The sequence below is a fragment of the Mesocricetus auratus genome, unplaced genomic scaffold (genome assembly GCF_017639785.1).
Source record: "Mesocricetus auratus isolate SY011 unplaced genomic scaffold, BCM_Maur_2.0 Super-Scaffold_100006, whole genome shotgun sequence".
Classification (NCBI taxonomy): domain Eukaryota; kingdom Metazoa; phylum Chordata; class Mammalia; order Rodentia; family Cricetidae; genus Mesocricetus; species Mesocricetus auratus.
The window spans coordinates 16,168,454-16,190,239 of NW_024429190.1; the positions used below are offsets into that span (position 1 = coordinate 16,168,454).

Here is a 21,786-nt window from a genome sequence, read left to right on the forward strand (position 1 = left end):
TGGCAGGCACTATGACCCAGGTGTCTAGAGACACTGTTCTCTCACTTTGGAATAAGGACCTTTGTGCCTGCCTTGTCACTTTGGAGGCATGTACTGGTATTGCCCGCCTCCTGAGAAGTTTCCATAAGCGTGCCCACAAGTCACATCCCTAGATTGGGCACTAACCCTCTTCTGGAGGCTTCACAGCATGAGCTGTAGAAACGATGGCTCTGGGACCAAGACCAGGCACTTCTTGGGTATCTGACAAGCCTGAAGATGGTCTTGCACCCCTTCCCTTGCCGACAGTCCCTGCTGGCCCTGCTTGTCAACTCATGTGCTGGAACAAAGCCGGCAGCCCTTGAGCTCAGCCTGTGTTACTGACTGTGCAAACTTGCCCGGCTCATCAGTGGCTGGCCAAGAGTCAAGGAGAGGCTTCACCCCATACAGTCTGTCCACGACACTGAGTTTCTGAATGTCTTTCCGTTACCTAAATGGTTTCGACACCAAACTGGAGGCCACCAGCATTCAGTGATGCTTGAGGCGACGTGACTCGACAACAGACAAGGTCCCACTTTGTCCACATGTGGCTGCCTCTCCTGGGAGCTGGTACCCACGTACACCCAGAGTGCACCTCAGAAGACTGTGGGGAATGAGGGGGCAGTGGAGCATCTTGCCACAGTATTGCTTCCTGGGGATCGGTGTTTCCCAAGGGACATACCCGAACACTGCAGCACACCTTCAGGGAAGGACCTTATCAATATGTAGCCCAGGAGCCACGGCAGGGAGAGAACGTGGCGTGAATCTGCCATCTCTAAAGCACCCTGTCTTCCTTCTCCAGCTCCCACACTGCAAACAAGCCTCTCTGCTTTGTACACCTCCCTAGGTGCTCAGCCTTCAGCTCCCATCAAGCACAAATGCAAACACAGCTTCTCCGTGGGAACCCAGCTCCTGTCCCTAAACTGGGTTGTCATCAGCCTCCTTGAGGTTACCTTCTCATTCCCTGTCTTTGTTAGAGTTTCTATTGCTGTGATGAAACACCATTACCAAAACGTAAGTTGGGGAATAAAGGATTTATTTGGCCTATACTTCCACAGTGCCATTCATCGCTGAAGGAAGTCAGGACAGACACTCAAAGCAGGGCAGGATCCTGGAGGCAGGAGCTACAGAGGTCATGGAGGGGTGCTGCTTACTGACTTGCTCCCCATGGCTTCCTCAGCCTGCTTTCTCATAGAACCCATGACCAGCAACTCAGGGATGGTACCAGCCCCCATGGCCTGGGCCCTCCCACATTGATCCCTAATTGAGAAAGTGCCTTACAGTTGGATCTCATAGAGGCATTTCCTCAACTGAGGCTCCTTTGTCTCTGATGGCTCTAGCTTGTGTCAAGTTGACACACAAAACATGCCAGTACACTCCCTCAGTCTGGGGTCACCTTCATGGCCAGGGTTTTGGTCTCACTGTCATCCTGGCCCTGCTCTAGTTTGGCACCTACGCAGAGGGGTAATTCAAGATCAGAGGTGCCTAAAATTGGAGGGCATTTTAAAGACTTTGATCTGGAAAACCCTCCTGCACTCTTCAGAAAAGAACATCTGTGACCCAGTAAATGTGACAGAGAGGCAATGTGCACATGAACGTCTGCCCAGCCCACATCTGTCTTATTTCTACTCAAGTATCCACTGGGGGCACACATTGCCCCGGGGCCACAGGGTCAGAGGTGTTTGTGGTTGTGTGTGTGTGTGTTGTTGTATGGTGTGTATATTGTAGTGTAGTGTGTTTAGTGTGGTATGAGTGGTGTTGTGTATATAGTGGTATGCGTCTTGTGGTGTGTATGGTGTGTGTTGTGTTTGTGTGGGTTGTACGCTATGGAATGTATGGAATGGTGTGAATGTTGCAGTATGTGTGTGTTGTATTTTGATGTGTGGTGTGTGCGTGGTGTGGTATGGTGTGAGCATGTTGCAGTGTGTGTGTTGTGCTGTATGTGCTGTATTTTGATGTGTGGTATTTGGTATGGTAGCTGGAGATGAGGACTCCTCTTGGTCTTGATTCCGCTCTGAGTGCCCAGCATCCCCAAGTCTGTCTCTATTCTCTCCTCTGTGCTTTGGTTTCTGCCCTGTTGTGCCCTGGATACCTGCTTATGTTTTCACTACCCAGTTGCTATGATACAAACAGACTCAGAGAAAAAAAGAGCATTCTATGGTCTCTAGCTTACAGGCAAGTTGTTCACTCTGAGTACATATGATGCTTGCTTATGGATTATACATTTGAGAAAACAGGTCAAACACTACTAAAAACATTTTTGAATGATGGATCCTATACAAGCAAGAGGAGAGTGGTATACCATTAGGGTTCACAGACTGCTAAAGAGGCACATCCCTGAGGACACTCATCTGAACAGATTCGCCTACTTTCATGGTCTTTAATAAGACAGGAGAGAATATAGGGACCTAAGTCCATGTTGGTAAAATCTCCAAAGGACTCTGTGGAGCGGAAGATGAAGAAGATCTGGGAGAGGTTCCAATATATCGTCTTTTGTCTACAGATGGGTCAACAGCAGCAGAGAGCCCTAGGAACTCTTTATTCCACTGGCCTTAAGAAAAGAACACCTGCTGCCCAGCATGGTGGTGCACACCTTTAATACCCAAAACTTCTCCCTCTTCCATCTCATTGCAGATGGGACAAGTTGTTTCAAAATTCCTCCACAGTTACCCCTTGGCTACCTTCTCAAACCCTGGGTGGATTTAGATTCCTAGGCACTCAGGCAAGTAAACCCAATTTTATTTTGTCAAGGGGCATGGCTCCAGCATCCCCTGAGATGTTTCCCTTGCAGGACATGGTGGGGGAATTTGTACCCATCTATATTCATGGAGCCTTCTTGCTAGTGGATCCTGAAGATAAAAGAGGGTCACCAAGCGGTTGAGCACCCCAAGTCTAGCCAGGGACTTAAGTCAAATTCTGGAACTAGCCGACATCTGTCAGTGCTCACTGTCACCAATCCACGAGCTTATACAATTCAAATACTTTAGGTCTAAACTTGAGAGCCTAGAGAAGAGCTTGTCAGTCCCTGTTCTCAGTGAATGACCCAGTGGATGAAACTCACCTGGGCAGGTCTGTACTCTTTATAAGGAAGACACGTGTTGGATCCAAACAGTTGTCACTAGATTCAGCAGTGAGTCTCTCATCAGTGTAAACCACTAGGTTCAGTTTTATAGAGGAACAAATGCCTCTTGTGTTTATATTACCTGGCCAGTACTCTTTGAACTCATCAAAAACTGGCTGTGGAGATGGAGCCTGGGTTTCCCATCAGCTCCAAGCGTGTTTTACCTCAGTATTCCCCCAAACCACCTTTTCTGGGTCAGATGACCCTCCAACTCTGTGACAGGGATAAAAGAGAGCCACAAACAACCGAAGAGAGAGGACATTGTGACTTCTGTAATATATGATATAAAACTCTATCTGTATCTACTACTTATAGCCTTCAAAACCAGAAGAGAGAGGACATTGTGACTTCTGTAATATATGATATAAAACTCTATCTGTATCTACTACTTATAGCCTTCAAAACCAGAAGAGAGAGGACATTGTGACTTCTGTAATATATGATATAAAACTCTATCTGTGTCTACTACTTACAGCCTTCAAAACCAGAAGAGAGAGGACATTGTGACTTCTGTAATATATGATATAAAACTCTATCTGTGTCTACTACTTACAGCCTTCAAAACCAGAAGAGAGAGGACATTGTGACTTCTGTAATATATGATATAAAACTCTATCTGTGTCTACTACTTACAGCCTTCAAAACCAGAAGAGAGAGGACATTGTGACTTCTGTAATATATGATATAAAACTCTATCTGTATCTACTACTTACAGCCTTCAAAACCAGAAGCATGGTTATGGTAGGTCATTCTGTGTACTGTATGAAGACTGTCTAGTGTTTTCTATAAGGCTTACTGGGAACTTACCAAGCCCCATTGTGGTAGTTTGAATGTAATTGTCCCCATAAACTTGGAGGGAGTGGCACTATTAGGAGGAGAAGCTTTTTTGGAGTATGTGTGGCCTTGTTAGAGGAAGTGTGTCACTGTGGAGGCAGACTTTGAGGTCTCATATATGCTTAAGCCATGCCCAGTGTCTCAGACCACTTCCTGTTGCCTGTGGGTGAAGATGTAAGAACTCTCTGCTCCTTCTCCAGTACCATGTCTGCCTGTATGCTGCCATGCTTCCTGCCACAATAATGTACTAAACCTCTGAGTTTAAGTGAGCCACCCTCACTAAATACTTTCCTTTATAAGAGATATTGTTGTCCTTGTGTCTCTTTATACAAATACCAACCCTAACTAAGACACCCATAGTTTAACAGTATGTATACAAGTAATATTTATTACCTATGCAGTTTGGATTCTACTCTCTTTTATTAAGGAGATGTTATACAGCACTATCTTCTAAGCCAAATAACTGCCATGGCATCACCTGTGCCAACTTGCAAAAGATTGTCACAGACTGGCTTTGTTGAGTGCTGGTTTGTTAATGACCTTGCTTCCCGTAATGTGGCTGGGTGTCTTTCCAGAGTAGGAAAGAAATCTGGAAAGGAAGCAGGTTATGAAGGTCTGAGAACATTATACAGGTTTGCAAAAGGTCAAACTTCAGAACATTGATGTCGAACTTCTGATTGAATCAATCGAGTTATCGGGCTACTTTCTGTAACAATTACAACAACTAGCTTAAAACCAAAAACACACATCTAATTCAAGTTTAAATGTCTGGTTTTTGCCCAAGTTTTATCCAAATATTTCACGGTTCCAGACTGGTGTAACTGATGTAGGTGTTCAGCAACCATCCTTGGAGCCTATCTATGGTATGCTGTGGTTGGAGGCATTAAAAGGGAGAATATCCCCACTCCCGTCCAAGGTTGGCTAGGTCTCAGGCGACTTTGAGGCATATGTGTAGGGAGTTGGTCACTTGTTCTCTTGTTCAGGGAGGCCATGGAATCTTGGAATCTCTCTCTTAGACAGAAACCTCCCTAGGCACTGCCTCCCCTCAGCACGAACCACTTAGAGCGGCCATCGTCCCTCCCCCTACCATGACCGCATTTGGTGTGCATTTCTGAGAGGCAGGGCATGAAGCAGAGCCAGAGGGACATAAGCAAACTACTAAAACAAAAACAGGTCTGGGACGGCAGTTTCTTGTCCCCAGAAGTCACTGTGAGAGGAAACGACGGGAAGGCATTGGAGGTGGGTTTCTGAACAAGACCAATAGAGGAGAGCGGACCGCCCAAGACCCTATACAACCCAAGTCAGCGTCTGTTAGAGACTGCCAGCCTTAGGCCCCTTCCCCCCACCCCAAGGGGATACCTTCCCTCTCCACAGCGTGCTCTCCTGTCTTCCCTGATTAAATCAATCGAGTTATCCCTGGTGCGTGGCATGTGGTGTGGTGTGAAGTATGTGCACACAGGCACAAAGCAGGCCCTCATTCTAAGGTAAGTGTGGACCAGGTTTGTTTGGAGTGCTGTGGTGTGCGGCCGTGTGTGCGCGATACGGTGCGTGAGGCGGTGATGTGTGTGGTGGGAGGCACGTGCACGCATAAGGCAAATCTTCACACTCAGGCAGACGCAGACCCTGCTGATTTAAAAGCATCACAAATGATTTATTGGTACTTTTTAGAAAGGGAAAACAAAGAATTCACCACCTCTGCTATGCCCACATGACAGGTATGCACAGGACCCAGTGGAGAGTGGCGTGAGCCCCTGAGCTGGTAGCATCTGGGCTGCCTGTCGGTGCTTTTGCCCCTGGCTGTGCAATGTATGGCACCTCAGCTGATAAGCAGGGGAACCCTGTGCCTGCATAGCGGTCTGCAGTCATGGAGATGAAAACCGGGGAGGCTCTTGGGCCTACACGCTCCAAATGTTCTTAATAGAAACAGTAACATGAAATCCAAATAGCTAGGGAAAGCCTACCCAAGTGTCCTTGCAAGTGACACAGAGTACTCACAACAGGTAAAGACCTCCAGTTGGTACTCCAGGCACTGGTGAGCTAAAGTGGAGGGCTGCATCCGGGAATTCTGTGCTGGCCTTGGACCTGGGACTGTGTGGTGGGTGACACTGGGAAGCAGGGATGTGGGGACATGTATGGGGGAAAGGTCTCTGATTAGGTTTCTTTTGAGACAGCACGAAGGTATGTGGGGCAAAACTCTTAAAGTGTCACTGCCTTTACTGGTACTAGGTTCCCATTTGTAGCCCCTCACAAGGAGGACAGTGCAAGTCGCCTCTGGAGGAACCCCTAACCCCCAGAATATGAGAGATGCTGGGGTACAGTTGGGAGACTCCCACAGATCATCTGTGTGCCCCACAGTTGCCTTGTTCTATGCTGTCCTGTCTGTGACATGAACGTCTGGACACCCTGCCCATCCCCCAACAGACAGAGCTGGAGCTGTCCTATGTGAGGGTCTGCCTAGACCTCTCCTCTTACATAGGTCACATGTCTTCCCCAGGGAGAGCTGGTGAGTGCTGATGTGTGGGCCGAGCCCAGCCTGGGCTCTGGTGGGGCAGCAAGAACCTGGAGGTGGGAGGAGGGAAGAGGAGGGAAGGGAAGGGGGCACTGACTTCAGTTTCAAGGCAAAAGGTGAATTGTAGCAGCTCACAGCGTCGACCTGTGCTGGGCCCCTGACTCAGCAGTGGGAGCAGGCAGCAGGCACCCTGCGTGGGAGAAGCAGGGGCTGACCCTGGAGCTACCTCTGCTGCCTTCTTTCTATGACCCTGAAAAGGTCACCAGTCTACTTCATTTTGCTGGGAGACGCTGCCTTCCTACACCTCTTCTGGTTGGTTCTACATGGGTCTCTCAAACCGTAAGGCATCAAAGCCTGGTGTTTGCAGCTAATGTGCCTTTCTAGGGCCTGTGGACTCTTCTAGAGCCCAGACCTGGCCAAAAGCCAGAGTCATCAACCTAGGATCAGTGGAAGGGCGCCTCCTATTGCTTGAGCAGGAACTGCATGTAGGGGTCCCTTCCTTTCTTGTCCCCCACCCCATAGCCCTGAGGGAAAACCAGAGGATCTTTGCCCCTCTAAGCCCAACCCTGGGCATCCTGAAAAGGGGGTTCTGAGAGTGTGATTCTGACAGGATTCAGATGGCTTCTATTGCCTGGCCTTGAAAACAGAAAGTAAAGGAAAGAGCCCCCAAACTCAAATAGCTCTACTTAGGCAGGAATTTACACTGTAGTGGAGCCAGTGACTATCTGGAGGGTGGTTCTGAGGAGGTGTGGCCCATAGACTTCCTGGCTCTGGGGTCCTCTGCAGGGACAGAGAATGTGGGGCCAAAGCTGATAGATCTATGGATCTGGTGCTGGGGGTGGCTGCAGGTTCACCCCAGATTCAACTCCAGGCAGGAGAAGCCAGGCCTGAGCTGCGTTTGCAAGTTGGAGCAGCCAAGGCAGCATGTTCAGGTCTAAGGACTGTGATGCCTCAGAGTCAAAGGTTGGGACTTTGTGTGGTACCACAGACCTGTGTCCAGGTCATGAGTTGGCTGCCCCAGGATCCCATGGGCCAGCTGGGGCTGACAGGGAGAGATGTCTGTCCTCTGGGCGGGGACAGCTAGAGGAGATGGCCTTTCCACGGGTCTCAGGGGGCATCATTCCAGCTGCTCTTGTGGTCCTGCACCCTCTGTGGAGGAAGCAGGAAGAGAGTGTCCTGGCCAGCTGGTGCCATCAGCCCACCAGGTAGCTGTGCATCTCACGTGAGTTGATGCTCAGGACCACACCTGAGTGGTTGCCTAGGGGACAAAAGGAAGTAGCCCATTAGTGGGGATGGCAGGAAACAAACCAAACACGAACACAAGGGACCTCAGCAGCATGTAGGGCCAACATGCAGCGGGCACTGTGACATTCCCTGTGCCTGGTGCAGGGTGGGGGGGTGGGGTCTCCAGTGTCCTAGGTGGTGACAGGAGGGAAGTGCCACTACAAGCAGTGGTCCAGAGGACTGTGCAGTGAGGTACCCGCTGACCTGCGTGAGGGCTTACCCCTGGCATCGGCAGCAAGGGGGCACAGGAAGGGCTGAGGCTGTGCCCACTCTTGGCAAAAAGCACTGTGGTGTGAGGTATGGACCAGGAGGCAGGGAGGGAGAGGGGACCACAGGGGGAGAGAGGGAACACAGTAAGGGTCAAAGACGGGTTGACGGATGTCCCCATGTGGGCTGCATTATGAGACCAGGGGATGCTCTCCATAGAAGCTATCTCCTTCTCTCGTCGTCTGTGCAAAACAGAAGGCACCGGTAGGAGGGGCCGGTGCTACCCAGGCTGTGGGGGCCGCATCTGGGACTACTTGAATATCCATGTGACTCTCCATTAGGGCCTCCCACCTCATGGCCCTAGTTAATCTGTGACATCAGTTGCCAGGGTACCAGGGAGAAGAACTGTCATAGGCAGTGCCTAGTCCATGCCAAGGTCCCCGTTAACAGTGTCCTGGTACTATTACTAGGAATTCACATGCAGCATGTAGCTGTGGGATAAAGGACTACCATCTTCCCGAGACCCCATATCTTCCTAGCCTAGGCTATGATTTCCTTGCATGACAGTAGAGCACGGCTATCTGGGCAGTGTTTAGGACTGCAAAGCATAAGGCTAAACAAGACTATCTCCCTCCAGCTCCCTCTTGTCATGTGATCGATCCAAAGGCTGAGTTCTAGCTACCCATCTGCAAACACTGCAACACCAGCTGCTCCTAGGGTCAGATGATGGGACACTTAGTAAGTCACTGATGGGTTACAGTCCCAGAGGCTGTGAATCTGTCTTCTGATCAATACTCCTGGACTGGTCGATGTGGGAAGTGGCTGGAAGGGGCGGGGCAGGGTGGGGTGGGGTGTGGGTGGGGGCGAGGGTGGAGGAAGCTGCCCTAGCACTGAGAAGGCCTGGAGGATGCAGCATGGGGCCAGACTGACCTTGCTGGGATCCAAGGTCAGCCATCAACAGCTAGACATGCCACCCAGGGTGACTAAAGACCTTGCAGGGTCACTAATTCTCAAGGTAAGGGCCATCATGACCCTGAGAACCAACAGACTGGGATACGTGTGGCCTTTAAGGTGAATGCCTGTGACAGGTAACTTTGACAAAGCCTTGCTGTGTGACACACTCTGCCTAGACACCCCAGCAGAATGCTCAGTGCCACTGAGGATGAATAGGGCGTGGGTAGGGCCTGTGTGGGACAGAGGTTCAGGGCAGCAGGGCTCTGGTTAGGCCTGGACACGGTTCCATCTAAGGAGCTACATAATGGAGAAAATGACATAAGGGCATTGCTGGAGATGGAGAGTGGTGCCAGAGCCAAGGTGATAGGCCTGACCCTCTCCTTGTGGGCATGACAGGAAGGAATTCACCTTGGTGAAAATCCTGTGTAAACAGTGAAGCCCTGTCCTGAGGGTCCACACATACATGCTTTTGAACTCTGCATTTTAAGTAAACAGCTAATGGGAGTCTGAGGGAGGAGGGCAGCTTCAGGCTCCTGTGAGGGAGCTCCCTGCCTCTATGAGGGTTGTTCAAGCTGACCACCCACTACCAGGAGAGTGCCCTCAGACAGCCTCTGGCTTCACCCTGTATGGCTCCTGGGCTCTATCTTTTCTGTGTCAGGACTCAGGGCCCAAAGACACTCTCTAACAGAGCTGGCCTGGCCCGTGTCCCCTGGGCTCTGATGGGCCCCTCTGTGGTAGGGGCAGGCAGGGTCACCCAGCTCCTACCCTGCATGGCGCTCTGGGCATCTTCACTGTGGCTCACGGGGCTTGTCATCTCCTGCTCCTTCTCGTTGTGCATCTGGGCGTACACCGTCCTGCCTGGGCGTTTCCTGCTGGTCAGAGGTAGAGCTCAGCTTTGAATGAGCACTTGGCCCCAAGGCCCTTGTGGGGGCATGGTGTAGACAGTGCTGCCCAAGACTGTCCCTGGGGAGCCCCTCCAGTAAGCTCCCTTCACCCAGTTCTGCTGTCCACGGCTAGCGCATACAGTCACCTACCTTTTCTTTATCCAAGCATAGTGTAACTGCTGAAGCTCTGTCCTCTTTGTCTCCTATGTCCTCATAGCCAGGACAGTAACACACACACACACACACACACACACACACACACACACACACACACACGCACGCACGCACGCACGCACGCACGCACGCACACACACACACAGTCTCACACACATACACAGTGCTGACCCAGTTCTGAGGGGGCGCTTGTTGACCTCTGTCCATCCAGACTTCCTGTGACTCTGCTGTCCACTTCCTTTCTAGCCCAGGCCCCAGAGGAAGGAGAGAGGGTGACAGAGCACACTCTGCCTCACTAGGACTTGGGCCCAGAGACACAGGCAAGGCCCGCTGTGTTGAGAATAGCCTCACTAACTCCAACCTAACCCATTCAGAGACAAGGAGTCTGAGGCCTAGGGAGTGGGGTGGTGAGAGCCCGTGGAGGCGTGTGGAGGTAGGAGCTCTCGGTCCCTTGAGTAGGAAAGGGTAACTGTGTCCAGAGGATGCATGGGTCACATCCCTTTAGGGAAGGGATGTCTAGATGACGGACTTAGATGCTGGAGGTAGCCCTTCCTTCGTTATAGACGCCTGGGTAAGCAGCAGCAGTCCTGCTGGCCCGGCAAGGGGCTCGGTATCAGGCAGAAACAGACTTTTGGTGGCTGTGAGACTCGGGAACATTGAATGGCTTGTTACCTAGCTCCCCAGTGCTGAGGACACTGTCAGTCAGAACACAGCCAGCCCCCAGCTGCCACAGCCTGGGCAGGACTTAAAGCCCACATGGACAAAAGGACAAATGAACTGGATGGGGGTCACTCTGCAGTTTCTCTCCTGACTGCTCAGAATTCTCTGCCTTCCTCTCCCTTTCCCTGCCGGAGCAGCCTGGAGCTTCTGGGAAGGTGCATTTGGCCCCTTACTGAGATCTCTGTTTCTATGGCAACATATCCCTCCCTTCCAAACTCAAAGCTTGAGCTGGTCCAGAAAGACGGCCTTGCCCTGAGGATGTTGGACCAGTCTCCTCTGGACACATCTGGCCCCTCCCGCTCTTGGCATGTGGCAAGGAGTGCCCTGTCTTTGGGCCACCTGCACCACATGCAGCACTCTCGGAGCAATTTGTAGAAGCACCACTGGACACTTGTGAAGTCTGGAGGGTGGGGCTGACAATCACCCACAGGGACCAGAGTTCTGTTCCAGCTACGAGCCTCATCTACCGCAGGCAAGCATGTTACCCTGTAACTGACCACCCACAACCCTGCATGTCCCACACGGGATGGGGCCAAGCCTAGAGGAGCACGGAGACTCACACTGACATCCACACAGACATCCAGAAGCAGCCCTCTGCTTGGCCATGGGCATCACGGCCAGGTCCAGGGCTTTGTCCTGCCACCTGCCCCTTCACCCAGGGCTCATATGCCACCATCCTGGAGCCGGGCAAGAAGGAAGACTGTCCAGCTGGCTTCTTATTCTCCCTCCCCCATCTCCTCCTTTGCACCCCCTTTTATAGACAATGACATTACAGACCTGGGGGGGGCTTTATCTGATTGAGGCAGGCCTGTGGCAGGACAGCATCTGGCCAGATCTTCATGTACACTCAACACTAGGCTACCTGAAGGACTGCCTGCCACTTAGGTCCTTGCCCTGTAATATGAAGGGTGCTGGGATGCAGGGGTGCTAGGGTCTTGTCACATTGGCCTATAGCAGAGTGTTCCAAGGGTGTCCCTGCTTGAGGGTAGCAAATAGCAGGCATGGGGCCCTGAGCCTAGGTGGGTTTCACACGGGGTTTTGCTTATCAACAAGCTCCTTATAGTTGTGTTGGTAGAGTGGGCTTGTACCGCCCCATGGTCACCACCCCAGAGCTGCCTCCAACTGGAGTCTATGAAAAGGATGTTGAGATCTGCCAGCAATCAGCCCCACTCAGCATGCTGACATAGAAGATGAGGGCCATAAGCTGCCTCCCAGCATCCTTGGCGCTAGCCCATGTGCACTGGGAGGATGGGCCAAAGAGGGAAGAGGGCTTTAAAGGCCTGTATAGGAGACACATGGTCTCCCAACCTCCAACCCCACCCACGATTTTCTGGTACCTCAGGTGACTGGTAGCCCCTGTGGCAGCCATAGGCAAGGTGTGGGATGCTAAGAGGCAGAACCACAACAGGCCGATCCTGCCCCAGCAGCCTTGGACTTGGTACTGTGCCTCCTTGCATCCTCATTTTTAGGGCAAGCAGTGCACCCTCCAGGGAGGATGAATGAAGGAAAGGCTGCCCTGAACCTGTGAAGAGCACAAGCTGAGAAGAAGGGAGACGGAATCTCCTGGTCACCAGCACAGGGACAGACTCACGCCACCTTCCACGATGGCCTGTGGAAGCCACCACCTCTGGGGCCATGGGTTGCTTGCCACATGCCAAGGTTGCTAGGAGGCCTTACCTTTTGAACTTGTAGAGGATGAACGCTCCCACTGCAAAGAGCCCAATGACAAAGAGGACCACCACAGCCCAGTAGCCACCACTGCCACTTGGCCTCTGAGGACCTACAAGAAGATCAGCAAGAGGAGAAGCTGTGGAACTGCGTCCCCAGCCCCGGCCTAGACGAGCCTACTTCATGTTGCCCAGCAGGCCCTGTCCGTGTGTCCGTGTGGCTGAGTGGACATGATATGTGGCTTTGGTGGACTGGCCTCTCTTCCTGGCAGAGTCCTACTATAGTAGGGCCTACTTTGTCTGGGTTTCCTGCAGAGGGGAGCAGCACCCTTCTTCTGCACTGCTTTTAAGTGGATTGGTTGCTGTGGCCGATTCCATACAAACCATGCCAAGATGGTAAGGCCCAGGGCTGACTGTGTAGGAGTTGGTGCACCTAGCCAGGGATGCCCTAGCCAGAAGGGTTGCTGGCAGCTAGACAAAGACTCCGACGAGTCCTACAGTCACTCTCAGCATTCACTGGCTTGGGCTCACACCCACCCTGCCCCAGAGAAGACCCAAGACAGGTCTGTCACCTGTATCTGTATCCCTCAGGTCCACCAGGATACGGAGCCCTCCTCGAAGGATGAAGCTGATCCTATGAGAGTTCAGCACCTGCTGCACAGCTGCCAGTCTCTGTAATCAAGGAAGGATGGGAGTGTCCTGGGGACCGGAGTACTGGAGTCCCCCGGAGCTGGGAAGGGATGCTGCCTGATGCCTCTGTGTTCTCATCAGGGCATGGCGTGAGAGGCCACCACCTGGGTTCACTAGGAGCCACTGGTGGTGCAGGTATCCCCGCCATCAATAAACTCTCATTTCAGCACAGAACAGACAGAGGATACAGGTTTCAGCGTGTGTGAGTGGAAGTCTTGGAGTGTTCCAGAAGTCTCCACAAGCCAGTGAGGCTTCCAGGAAGTGGAAGACCACAAAGATGAGACAGGACACCCTCCCCCCTAAGAGGGGAGTCAGAAGGAGCTGCTGGGTTAGGGAGTTCTGGAGGGGACACAGCCCTGCTCAAGATCCCTGTAACATGGCTATCAGGTGATGCTCACAGCACACGTCAGAGCTCGCCCAGACCTCACCTGTCAGTCACTGTCCAGGACCTGGCATGGAAACCCAGCTGTGCTCACTGACATTCATTTCCCAGTGGCTATGTCTCTAAGATTATGACCTTAGCTAAATCCATTGGGCAGAGCCAGAAGCTGTAACAGCTACAGAATCCCAGTCTTTGGAGGAGAGATGGTTTTGTTTCCATCTGTACCCTGGACCCTCAGTATAGGCTCACACTAAATATACTCTTGCACACCGACACCAGGAGGTGATCAGCCCATGATCTCCTGAGTGTCTGGCTGGCTACCACTGTCCCTGTGAACTCGTCTTTGCCTTCAGGATGGAATCAGTTGGTTCAAAAGCTACTCGGCACTCAGCATACGGGGGCCTCTCTGATAACAATCCCCAAGGTGTCCCTGTCAAGGCTTTTCATTGAGGATATTCTAGGATCGCTGAGCTGACTTCCAGTTTGCCCTGGAACTTGAGGCCCAGGGTCTCTCACAGTGCTCATCTGTGTGTCCCAGGTCCCCTAGCAGTGAAGCTGGGATCACATGACAGCCCCAGACAATGATGCCAGAGTGGAAACCGTCCCCACACGCTGGCCTGGCCTCCTCCCCCTGGAAGCTGCCTATCTCAGTAACCTTGGATGCTGGCAGATGGTGATACCCCAGGTCAGACAGCATTACAGAAAGAAGTAAACCTTTAAGCCATGCGGGGAGGACCTGGGCTCAGGTGGCCATGGACATACCTTGTCACTTGTGAGGCTTCTCTTCCTTGTGGGCCTGGGAGGGGGAAGGAGCACGTACAGGTCCGCTATGGTGGGCAGTCCTGGCTTTACTACTGTCACCAGCAGCTCCTCGGGGATGCTGGTCTCCTGTGGGGGAGGCAGGACACTTGGATCCTCTTCCGTCCCTCATCCGTTGCCACAAGCTAAGTTTCCCGCAGCATCTGCCCTCCGTTCCTGGCCTAGGTATGTCCTGGCCGCCTGTCCTGTTCCACACTCCTGCCTCTCAGCCCCATGGGTTCCTATAATCCTGTCCCTCCTGTTGAACGTCTGACCCAGGGCACCAACCCACTACTTCCCAAGAAGCCCCAGCCTTGTCCCATCCTCATTTCTCAGCTCACAACCACGCCACGGCTCACGACAGAACTGAAGCCCAAGTCACAGGCTACCTTGGAGAGAAGCCGGGTGACTACCAGCCCCACATCCTCCCTCCACTCGGGAGTGTTGGGGTTAAAGGTGTCCAGGTCCCTGGAGAACTGCAGAGGCACCACCTGGAACTGAGCTGGAAGAGACAGAGTGAAGCCTGTGAGGTCTGTGGTGTGGCTGGGACCCTGTACAAGGTAGCAATGCCAGATGGTCCAGATAGCCTCACCTCCATCCCTACGGCCCTGGCTCCGTGTTTGGAAGATCAGAGCCCTACTTTTCCTCAACCTTCAGTGCCTGGCATGTACTGATGATGGCAGTGTTGTCATCTGGGGACGGGGGCATGGCACTGCATGTACCTGCTTCGTGAGATCTACTCCTCAAGTCACAAGAATACACACCTATGATGTCATCTACTTCCTCAAGGACCCATGGACTTCAACTCACTAGCCACCCCACCAGATCAACAGTTCCATGCGATGAGAGGACCCATCTTTTACCCACATTTCATTTCTCAGGGCCCACATCTCTGTTCTAGAGTCACAGGAGCCCTAGGACCATACTGTCGTCTCCACTGACTTCCTCCTATGCTGGGCAGAGGGCTCAGGGGACAGTGTTTTGTGAACTGTGACCCAACATCCTATGGTGTGGGCAGACCCAGATCTACAGTGAAGGGGGGACCAGACCAGGGCAGCCTCATCCCTCAGCCTGCAGGCCCCTAATGTGACTGATGGCTGTGGTCCATAGCAGAGGATGTTCCTAAGCTGGATGAGCTTCATTCAGGTGTGCTGAAGGGGTAATGTCCTGCTCCAGACACAGCATGTTACTGAGGGGTTGACAGTCCCAGGAAGCATAGACAAGTCCTCTTAAGGACCATCCTCAGAGTGGCAAGTGGAGAGGCCCTTGGAGATGGCAATATGGAGCTCATCTGTTCTTGTTAAATCGCTGAGCAACAGACGCAGTGGTCTCACAAGACACACAGTTCATTTTACATAGGGGAGAAACTGAGGTCAGAGAGTCTGGGGCACTTCAATAAGGCCACATAGAACCCAAATTCCCTTGGACTCTGCAGCTGTGCCCCCATGCTTGTCTGTGTAGGGAATGGGCAGATAACTCACCCAGTACACGGATGACCCTGGAGTCCTGCAGCACTGAGTTCCCACAGGCAGCCTGTACTGTCACACGCACATCCCCAGCATCTGTAAACCGCGTTGTCACTGAGTTGTCCAGGGAAAGCAGAGGCTGTGGGCACAAGCTGGGTCAGGTCTGTCTGGCAGGATGGGGAGCCATGATCTATAGTCAGGGCCACACTGGGACTGTGCTGGTACTGGCTTTCATCAACAAGTGGGCTGCTGGAGTTTCCTGCACTGGCTGCGTCTGGGAGGGGTGGGGAACACCAGCACACCCTAGCTCTAAGCTGAACTGGGAACATGTCCTGCCTCCATAGCATGGTACATCCTTCTAGAGGCTGCCTGTGGCCTCCTATAGAACATTTTGGTTGGTCTCTAGGAAGCACAGGTCAGGCTCTGTGTCCCATTCCAGTTCAATTCACTGTCCCACCCACAGCCATGCCTCAGCCTTATAGAAGGCAGATACTCCCATCATGGGTGAATGGTGGCATCACCGAGTTACAGGACAGGCTATGCCTTATATAAGCAAAGGCTCTGGGAGTTGAGTATGGAGCTTGGGGGAATTCAGGTGGCAAGGCTCCCACCCCAAGAGACATGACCTTGTACTTGGAGCTCCTCCTTTCTCTTAGCATCAGGGCTTCTGTGGAGGTGCAGGGCTACTGCATCCAGAGTGAGGAAAGGGTGCCCATCCATGGGTCTTAAAGATGGACATTCTTGCTCCCTCATCATATGCTCTGCTGCCTCGTTGTGTCTTCTGCTCAAGAACTGCCCATGGCTCCCCATGGATCACAGCACTCTGAGTGAGGCCATGTTCTATCCCTCCCAATGAAGCCCTTCCTGACCACTCCACTAAAGAAAGCCTCCCCTGAGCTCACCTGTGACACATATCAGACCTACTCTGTGACACATAGTCAACTACTCTGCTCCATGTCTTTCACAGGACCATCCAGGGGCTTTTCAGAGGGACCCCTAGCAGATGCTCAGGGTGGGTACTGAGTGAGGGAAAGGTCAGGACAAGTCCATTCCAATGGTCTCACATTGTGCCCTGATGTCAGGTACCAAGAGCAGCACCTTGCTCCACTTGATACACCAGATGGCAATCTATGAGAGGGGGAACTGAGAAGGGTAATGGGGCGCACCTGCAGGCTGTGGCCTATCCACCAGTAGAAGACAGTGAGGTTGGGGTTCAGGGGCAGCAGCACAGCTGTGAGGTTCACCTCCTGGTTGATGCCAATGACAGGGACTACCTCGAGATAGAGGGCCTGCAGAGGGGCTGAAGAGAACCCAAAAGTTCAGGGTTAGGGACAGTGAGGCACAGAACCTTTAAGTGGCTACTTACTAGTCATTGTTCCCACCAGTTTCATTGGTACCATCACCACCATCACTACCATCAGCACCATGACCACCCCCATCATCATCATCATCATCATCACTCATCATCAGCACCACATGACCACCCCCATCATCATCATCATCATCATAATCATCATCATCACTACATCAACACAATGACCATCCCCATCATCATCATCATCATCACTACATCAACACCATGACCACCCCCATCATCATCATCATCATCATCATCACTACATCAGCACCATGACCACCCCCATCATCATCATCATCATCATCACCACTACATCAGCACCATGACCACCCCATCATCATCATCATCATCACTACATCAGCATCATGACCACCCCCATCATCATCATCATCATCACTACATCAGCACCATGACCACTCCCATCATCATCATCATCATCATCACCACTACATCAGCCCCATGACCACCCCCATCATCATCATCATCATCATCATCATCACTACATCAGCACCATGACCACCCCTATCATCATCATCATCATCATCATCATCATCACTACATCAGCACCATGACCACCCCCATCATCATCATCATCACTTCCATCAACACTATGATCATCACCACCACCAGCATCATCATTACTACCATCAGCACCATGATCATCATCACCACCACAACTGTCACCATCTACCACCACCACTTCCAGAGTCATCACCACCACCATCATTATCAACACCACTCAGTACAACCCATCACCATCATCACCATCAACATCCCACATCCATCATTATCATCACCAATCACTATCATCATTCACTACAACCTATCACAATCATCACTACTCACCATCCTCATCATCACTACCATCCCCATCATCACCACTAATGTTAAGGTTTGAATCTAAGCTGTCCACTGGTTCACATCACCAGTGTTTGTTCCCCAGCTGGTGGTGCTGTTTGCTTGTTCTCTGCTCCCTGTTCCACCATGGTATGAGCAGCCTCTGGCTGCCACATACTCCTGCATCACTCCACTGTGCTTCTAAACCACGATGGATTGAATCCTCTGAAACTCTGAGATAAAGTAAACCCTTCCTCCCTCAAGTACTTCCTGTCAGGTATTGTGATGGCAGAGAAGCAAAAGAACGGGTTGCAGGTACATGGGGTTGTTGCTGTCACTAAATCTGACCATGCAGGTTTAAGCTATTTAGCGTGTGTGGGGGTGAGTTACTATTGTTTTGGGAAAAGAATTTGGAAAAGTGGTACTGGATTTTCAGGCACACTGAGGCAAGTGTTACAGGGTCATAGATGCTTGTATGCAGATTTTAAAGGGAAGTTTGTTAAGCCAGGCAATGTGTGCATGGCAGGGTTGAATACCCTGTGTAATACAAATTAATAAAAGATCCAGAGACTGTTATTAAGGTTCAGCCTGAAGATCAGAGACGCAAAGCAGCTGGCCACTGGCTCTTACCACTACTTCAGGCTGAAAGGGCTGATCCATGCATGAGCTCTTCACCAAGCCACCTTAGACTGCTGCCTCTCCTTAACATAGCAGGAGAATGAATGTCTCATACTTAATACTGAAGACCTTGCTTCTATCTTTTATGCCCCTCTAGTGCTGGGGTTAAAGGCACATGATATGATATGTTACTCTTTTAGACTGATTCAATCATGTGTATCCCTGGGTGGTCTTGAACTCAGAGAGATCTATCTACCTCTTAATCCTGAGTCTTAGGACTAAAGGTGTGTACAACCACCTCCTAGCTTCTGGCTGCTGGGATTAAAGACGTGTGTCTGGCTTCTATGGCTTGTGGCTGACTTTGTTTTCTGAATCCTCAGGCAAGCTTCAATAAATCATAAATAATATAACACCACACCCCTGCAGAGAGACTTTGACAGGGCAATTCATGACATTCTGAGTGTGAGGCCTGAGATTCACTGGAGACCCAGCATGGGATGCAGGAAAATGGGGTGTCTGTAGAGAAAGCCTGCTGGCAATGAATGGAGCCTGTGTGTGAGAGACAGAATGCTGAAATGGAGAGAACACAGACCCGGCTGCCCAAGCCCACGATGCCACCACATGGTCCAGGTGCTGCACAGAGCTATGGGACTCCGTGCTTCCTTGCTGTATGTACTTCAGTCTGGTTCCAATCAAATCTTTTCTTGCTGTTGTCTTTTGTTCTGTTTTTCAGGGGGAAAGCTTATTATAGACAGGAAGTGCAGAATTGCCTTTTACAAGGATTGCTAAGAGACTTCTTTTGGCACGAGTGGAGTCTCCGGGATTAGACTTTTGAACATTGGGACCGTTGAGATCATGGTGACTCATGAAGTTGAACTGAATGCATTTTGTATTAGAAATGTATGCTGTGAGCTGCTGGGGGCCAGAGGCAGACAATTAAGGTTTAAATCTGAAATGTCCCCTAGGTTCATGTCTTAGTTTGCATTTCCCATCTAGAGACACTTTATGAGGAGGCTGGGGAACCATTAGGGGTGGGTCTACTTGGTGGAAGAGACCACCATTGGCAGACCTGGAGGTGACAGCCCAGCAGCTCACTCCAGCCTTATTCTCTGATTCCTGAACCACCGTGATGTGAGGAGCCCCTGGGTCCTACATTCTGTTCTTGCTACGAATGACAGCATGCCTTCCTTGAGGTCATAGGCAGAAATCCCATGAAACCAAGAGCCAAATTAAATCTTTCTAAGGTGTTTCTGGCAGGTATTACAGCCACAGCCATGCAAAAATAATCAATGCAATCACCACCATTGTCACCACCACACTCATTGACCACTATAACCACCATCATCATCATCACCACCACCATTATTAACACCACAATTATTGCCAACATCACCATCATTGCCACATTGCTGTAATCACCATCAACACAGCTATACCACCACCACTGATAACATCACTATTATCACCAATATTACCATCCCTATCGCTATCATTACTACTAAAACTATCACCATCAGTCATTGCCATCACCATCATCGCCATCACCATTATTGCTGATATCACCATCATTGTCATCACCACTATCATTATCACCATCACTGCCATCACCGTCACTACCTGCAGCATCACATCCATCATCACAATCATCACGAGTATTGCCATCACCACCAGCTTCACAACCATTACTAGCATCACTCCTATCACCATGGCCACCACCATTACCATCCCTCACCATTACTTTTGTGAATAATATTAGTACCAGGTCTGAGCCCAGCCAACCTGCCTTTCTGTCCACGGCCTCACTGTAGCGACCCCACAGAACTCCCTGTGCTTCCCCACAGCCCCGGCTCTCCATTCCGTGTGAGAGACACAGCCTCAAAGGAGCTGTGGACTTACAGTTGACCTGGACAAAGAGCACAGCCTCGTCATGGCCTGCCATGTTCTCAGCCCTGACAGACACGCGGTAGATGCCAGGACTCTCGTAGTGGTGCCGGATGGGCTCGCCCGTCAGAGTGAGGTTCACGTACATGGCCTTGAAGCCATCCCCAAGGTCCACCTGGTACTTAGTGGTCAGGACATCACCCTGTAGGGAAATACCACAGGGTGACTTAGGAGTGACTCTCAAGGCGGGGTCCAACACTAAGTGCTCACTTCTCTCCTTCTCTCTTCGGATGAAGGCTCTATGGGGCCACAGACAGTAGCTTGGCTCTGATTTCAGGGCTTTTAGGATTTAGGCTTCCTGATTTTAGGAAAACGGGTTAAAGGCTGTGTGGAGTTCAGGAGTAAGCCTGAGCCTGAGCCAGGCCATGGGGCTGGGAGGGAAACTGCGAGTCTCTCATGAAAATGGAGAAGGCTTTGGTAACTACCATGAGGTCTTTTCAGGGAACTGCAGCAAACAGCACACTACTGTCTTTCTATGACAAGGTTGCTCCCTGTTCCTCATCTCTTCCTACACTGTGCCAGGAAAGGGGCTCAGCCTTGTGGAGCAGGCAGGGAGGGGTTCCTGGGACTTTGTCCCCAAGTGGCGTTGAACTCCCTATAAAAGCTGCTGGCTGACCCTGACTCTCAAGTTCATGACAAGGTGGAGTTCCTGTGTTCACATTAAAGTTTCCCTCCCCAGTCTGCTGCCTCCTTCCCTCCTTCCCTGTCCTCTCCCCTTCCCCTGGTCACCCTACACTAGCAGTCTTCCTGTCTCGTACCCCCCAGATCTCAAAAGCCAAGGGCATTTGGTATGTAAATGATGTTCATTTAACTTTCTCTGTGAATACATTACACTGGATTGGATAGAGTCGCCCCAAACCCCCGTCTATTGGGAGCCTCTGAAGTGGACACTTGAAATAAGTCTGCAGAGGCAAGGCATTAAGAGGTCACAATGGGGTACGGAGTGCAAGAAACCCGTGGGCAGGATCCTTGAAGAGAAAACAGTGGTGACTCAGGCTCCAAGAGAGGGCTGTTTGGACAGAGGCAGTTCCTGGAAAGTGCAGTCATGAGTTAAGGGGCTCCCAGAATGCTCCCAGAAGATGGTCACGTTTTTGTTGGGGGCATTCCCAGAACCCAGCACATACGGTGCTCCATGTGCCCGTTTTACAGGTCACAAGACTGAGGCTTTCGGGGATCCAGGCTCTTGAGGTGGGTTCTCCACCCATTGTTCTCCTGGCAGGGCTGGGTGAGGGTTGAGGGAAATGTCCACACCAAATTCATTCCTATAAGGGGGCTGGCTCTGGGTAGCATTCAGGAAGCGGGTGTCTGCCCACGGTTTTGAGGCTCCC

At 51.4% G+C, this 21,786-nt stretch overlaps 1 protein-coding gene across 3 annotated transcripts in view; it reads right to left on the minus strand.

The window, feature by feature from the left end:
• Positions 1-5,600: 5,600 nt before the first annotated feature.
• The window catches only part of Sorcs2 (sortilin related VPS10 domain containing receptor 2), a 366,206-nt gene continuing 350,020 nt past the window's right edge, over positions 5,601-21,786 (minus strand). The window contains exons 19-28 of one of the 3 annotated variants that reach the window (XM_040746982.1): positions 20,414-20,600; positions 16,872-17,005; positions 15,721-15,844; positions 14,629-14,741; positions 14,204-14,329; positions 12,942-13,041; positions 12,380-12,482; positions 11,263-11,379; positions 9,690-9,793; positions 5,601-7,737 (exon numbers count right to left, since the gene is read on the minus strand). In XM_040746982.1, the coding sequence (XP_040602916.1) occupies positions 7,673-7,737; positions 9,690-9,793; positions 11,263-11,379; positions 12,380-12,482; positions 12,942-13,041; positions 14,204-14,329; positions 14,629-14,741; positions 15,721-15,844; positions 16,872-17,005; positions 20,414-20,600 (1,173 nt within the window). In that variant the 3' untranslated portion in view covers positions 5,601-7,672. Of the gene's footprint in view, positions 7,738-9,689; positions 9,797-11,262; positions 11,380-12,379; positions 12,483-12,941; positions 13,042-14,203; positions 14,330-14,628; positions 14,742-15,720; positions 15,845-16,871; positions 17,006-20,413; positions 20,601-21,786 lie in introns of all 3 variants that reach the window. The other 2 variants (XM_040746983.1, XM_040746984.1) reach the window with 2 other exon arrangements.